Here is a 5,199-nt window from a genome sequence, read left to right as displayed (position 1 = left end):
TTAAATTTAATAATAAGTGCATATCAATTTCATTAATAGATTTTCTTATAATTTCAAAATTTTAAAATAAAATGTGATTAATTTGCTTTGATTATTTTATCTAAATGATTTGTTTAAATTTAAAAGAGAAAAAAAAAACACTTTAATTTTAGTAATTTAATATTTTTCTTATTTTTCTTATAAATTCAAATCTCTAAAATGTTTATACATATTTAATTATTTTAAATACACTCATGTAATACATATGCTCACACCTAGTAATCAAATATATTTGGTTGGAGTTAAACATATTTTTAAAATAAATATAAAAAAACGGATAATACGAAAATACAAATCATATCCGATCCAAATCTTACACCGGAGCCAAAATTTTCTACCAAATCCGAATAAATCCTGACAATATAATCCGAAAGTCCGCTTTCCTTATCTGGATGACCGGACTGTGATCAAAGAAATCCATATCAATTTGTTATAAATTAGGTTTTGTTTGTTACTTGACTTATCCGCTTTCCTTATCTGGATGTATCAAAAAGTGTTTTGGAAATATCAGCATTATGTTAATCACTTTTATACGACTATTGGGTTTTATTAAATTCTGGCCGGGTTTTGTTTGGTTTGAATGTGAGATCGATATATAATTGGTGTGGTTTAATATTATATATTTTCCATTTGTTCAAACCACCAATCTAATGATTTGATTGTTGATGCATTTTTATTTTAAGATCACCTTTACAAATCATTTGGACTAGCAACATCGACAAACCCTATAACGACAATATGTGTCACCAAGAGTCTATATATATAGCAAACGCTGCACAAGGCGTTTCTTGAAGGCATTATTGTATCTATACTTACACGAGCTTATTTTTCATTTGTAGCAATATCTTCAGAGCATCTTCTTAAATATATTCCCGTTGATTGATCATAAACGGTTGTAGTGTTTAGATAGAGAATTTTTCAAAGAATTGGTGGATATGCTTATTAATTTCCTCGGGCTTTTCTTCATGAAGAAAATGAGCAACACCTTCGAGTATGATTACTTCTTCTAAAAGAGGAACATCTTTCTTGAACTCTCCACTTTCTATATAGTCTTTACCACCAACCGAGTTGTAAGTCAGGTCAAGGTCACCGACGATGAACTTAACAGGTACACTCACTTTGGCTTCAGTCCATGGGCTAGTTAATGCCCAGTTCCTGCATGTAGATCAAAAATATTTTTAATTTCTCAATCTATCCTCCATTTTTACTATAGTTCAAATCATCATCAGACTTACAAGTCGAGACCTCGATAGTAGTTTAGACCTCCAGTGAAGCCAGTTTTCTCAAACTTTCCGGTGTAGTATTCAAGATCTTCTTTGGTCATCCATGAAGGCACGATTATAGGATCATCAGGTGAGATTCCTAAACCATTACCCTTGGGTAGAAAAAGAGGAGCAGGTTTGCGATAATTGAAGAAAGCATTTAATACTCTATCCGTACCATATACCGCAAATTCACCTTCAATTTCTCCGGTTTCCTGGAACATAATGGCGAGTGGTGGTTAATGGTTGTTACTTGTTAGTGCATGGTGGCATGCAGTGGTTGTATTTATTTATGATGATTGATGAGAGAATTAATTAGAGAACCTGAAATCTAACTACATAGTAATCGTTTCCATAAATCTCTCGATATGCTTCAACAGGTTTGGTATTAGGATCTCTTGGCTGGAAAGCAACACTCATATTCACCAAGGCTTTTACTTTATCCGGCCGATAAAGGCACAAAGCCCAGGCAATGATTGCACCCCAGTCATGTCCGACCACAAATACCTTATCTTCACCTGGGGCAGCCACCGTGTTGATGAGCGCCACCAGGTCTCCAACCACATGAAGGGAGGTGAACTTGGTGGGGTCGGAGGTAGGAGCACCAGTGGTGTCACCATAGCCACGGAGATCAGGTGCTACAGCATGGTAGCCATGCGAGGCAAGATAGAGAATCTGGTGGCGCCAGGTATACCAGAGCTCCGGGAAGCCATGGAGGAAGAGGATGGTTGGGCCTGTGCCAAGCTCTGCTACGTGCATGTTTATTCCATTCACAGCCACCATCTTGTGGCATATCTTCTCCATTGGGTGGTGTGTGTATGTGTGTTTGTGAAGAGACTGATATGAATATATATATATATATATATATATATATATATATATATATATATATATATATATATATATATATATATATATATATATATATATATATATATTCTAAGAAATGTGTTGTGGTTCCAATTATTATTTCTGATTATGAGTTTATATAATCCATCATTAATGAAAACAATAACAATATACCCATAAGGTAGATGAGAACAAACATATGGAATAGACGCCTGATTCACATGTATTACCTTCCACGTATATATGTACAAATAATTGTAAAGTGGGTTTTTAGAGACGACTAATGTCGTCTCTAAAATGTTCGTCGTAAATGGCTGTTCTCTTGTAGTGATTAATGTTCGTCGTAAATGGCTCTTTTCTTGTAGTGATTGTAATAAAGCTTATACCACATACTCTAATAAAGCATATACGACGTATGAGTAGTCGGTAGAAAGTAGTAACAAAAACTAAATCTCAAAACAAAAACATCCACTAGGTAATTCAATAGAAAACAAATTAGACAAACAACACAAACAAGGATAAGAGATATGTATGAAGGGATATAGGCTACTACACTACACTAATGATAAGATGATGGTCACTACATCTTCATTAGAAAAATAGTTATTAACTATATATTCATTATCAACACTACTATAATTTGAAAATAGTTACCGCTCCATATTATTCATATATTTTTTTTTAACATTATATTAAATAAAAAAACATAATTTTAAACTTAAATAATCATTTTACGAAAAAAAAATTAATAAAAATATTACTAATTAAGTTTTAAAATTAAATAAACATAAGCGGTTAAATTGATTCAAATTAAAAATACTTAGAGTGTTTAAATTGATTCAAAGATAAATGGGAGGTTGTAATAAAATTAAAAGACACAATCTCAGATACTATAATTGTAAATTCAATCGAAAACAAAATTGAAGAATTCGTTTTGACGTTCATTCTACTCCCAAATACTCATTTTAGTTTTCTTCTTACTCGGTTATCTGAGGGAAAAAAAGGAAGTCATTGTTGAAAGGGAGAATTTCATATATACCCTTCTTAAACTTTAAAATATCATATTTGTCCAACTTAATTTCTCAATATCATATTTACCCTTTATAAACCTTCAAAATATCATATTTGCTCAAATCCTTTTTTATAATGTTTTTAATATTTTATAATCATATTTTATATATTAGAATTATTATAATAATTAAAAAATTTAACCATATTATCCTTACGTCCATGATAATGAAATATGAACTTATAAATTATTGGAATATCGCTCTTTTGACAAACAAAAATATTCATCTTCATTCCTCTCTACGGAATGTATATTTTGATTGTTTAGTTTTTTTGTTGTTGATTATCATGTTTTACATGGAAGATATTTTAGATATTATCATTCATATTTTGATGTTTAAAAAGTGCATATATGATATTTTGATATTTAAGAAAGACATATATGATATTTTGATATTTAAAAAGGACATATATGATATTTTGAAATTTTATGAAGGGTAAATATGATATTTAGAAATTTTATGAAAAGTAAATATGATATTTAGAAATTAAGTTACGTAAATATTATATTTTGATGTTCAAGAATGGCATATATGAAATTCTCCCTTGTTGAGAACTAAAGCTTCAGTCTTCCTTTTTATACCATTTAATCACGGGTTTTTGGCGCTGTAACACAACAAAGTTTGGCGAATTTATACATTTAGTCACTCAAGTATTTTTTGTGCCTAATAGACGATTAAAGTTGAATTTTACCGATCAATTACACCATTATATTACCTGATATAGGAACAACGGGTTACTTGAGGTACTAAATGTGTAAATTCGCAAAACTTTGTTGTGCTACAGTGCCAAAAAACAAACTCACATATGTTAAGCCACGTCAACATGTCACTCGTAAACTAGATACAATTTCCCCAAAACCCTTAACTAGTCGGTATTTCCTAACACTAAGGACATTGAGCATAAAAAATACTTGAGTGACTAAATGTGTAAATTCGTCAAACATTTTTGTGCAACGGTGCCAAAAACCTTTTAATTACATTTAAATCATATATTCATAGATCGTTGTCCAATTTTTAAACGTTTGGAAGAAACAAATGTGATTGGTTATGACAACTTGTGAGTATACTTAATACGCATCACACATATGGGATTGTGTGGCGGTTCACACGTGAACATCGCTGCCACGTAAGATTAGACGCGTCAAAATGTATGCAATACCTCATGGCCTAAGCATCTACATACCTCTTTATCGGTCATTTTCCTTCATTTCTAATCTCATGCTAAATTTTCATTTTCTTCTTGTCCTTTCCTTTTCTTACAATCAATCTCGACACCCGTATTGTCTTTATTAATAGCCTCTTTTGGACGTGTCCACACCAGTACAATCTTCCTTCCTTTCATTTTTTGAGATCGGCAATAATTCAATGTCGTGATCGGTTCCGTGATAATTTTTTTCATCTTATTTATACATTTCAATTTAAAATGCATTATATATTAATTTTAACATAATTGCATTCCTTTTTTTATCTAAATCACTACACTAATATATATATATATATAGGGTCCGGATCCGGATCCGGTAGGAACCCAAAAATTAGTACAAATATCAAACTCATTTACTTGGTTGTGATGATTTCGTACCCGACAAACGTCCAACGTAATACCACCTCGAGGGAATAATCATGTGCGACGAACGTTTATGAAACGTCATTTAAATGAGTTTTTCTTTTCTTTTTCGTTTATTTTGGTTTTTCTTTTATTTTTTGTTCGTTAATAAAATTCAATTTTCTTTAAACAAATATATGTTTGGTTTTAACGTTTTTATTTATTTTTATTTATTTCCTTTTTTTAATTTTTTATTTTAATTTTTTGTATTAATATCTTTACTACATACCTGAAGATACTAAGGTTTTTTCTTTATTTTTTTTTTATTTTTTTGATTGTTTTTGCTTTTGTTTTGATTTTTTTTTTTTTTGATTTTGTAAACTAAATATTTGTTTGAGTTTTTAATATTTAACAATTATAAAATTTTAAATAA

At 30.4% G+C, this 5,199-nt stretch overlaps 1 protein-coding gene across 1 annotated transcript; it reads right to left on the bottom strand.

Moving 5' to 3' along the window:
• Positions 1–687: 687 nt before the first annotated feature.
• LOC145034612 (epoxide hydrolase 3-like) lies at positions 688–2,138 on the bottom strand. The gene is made up of 3 exons (XM_078983057.1): positions 1,626–2,138; positions 1,275–1,516; positions 688–1,194 (listed from the first exon to the last, which is right to left on the bottom strand). Exons 1-3 carry the CDS (start codon positions 2,103–2,105, stop codon positions 942–944), a joined length of 975 nt encoding a protein of 324 aa, XP_078839183.1. The 5' UTR covers positions 2,106–2,138; the 3' UTR covers positions 688–941.
• Positions 2,139–5,199: the final 3,061 nt, after the last annotated feature.

This window comes from Lactuca saligna, chromosome 3 (assembly GCF_052625555.1).
Source record: "Lactuca saligna cultivar CGN05327 chromosome 3, ASM5262555v1, whole genome shotgun sequence".
NCBI classification, from domain to species: domain Eukaryota; kingdom Viridiplantae; phylum Streptophyta; class Magnoliopsida; order Asterales; family Asteraceae; genus Lactuca; species Lactuca saligna.
Note: the sequence above shows the minus strand (reverse complement) of the source record. Positions and strands in the feature narration are given on the sequence as shown.

Bases quoted from the DNA above. Each gene is read 5' to 3' on its own strand.
- LOC145034612 (XM_078983057.1), bottom strand. From the start codon at position 2,105: ATGGAGAAGATATGCCACAAGATGGTGGCTGTGAATGGAATAAACATG. The intron at 1,517-1,625 runs GTTCTCTAATTA...ATTATGTTCCAG, and splicing joins ACTATGTAGTTAGATTTCAG to GAAACCGGAGAAATTGAAGG. The intron at 1,195-1,274 runs GTAAGTCTGATG...ATCTACATGCAG, and splicing joins TACTATCGAGGTCTCGACTT to GAACTGGGCATTAACTAGCC.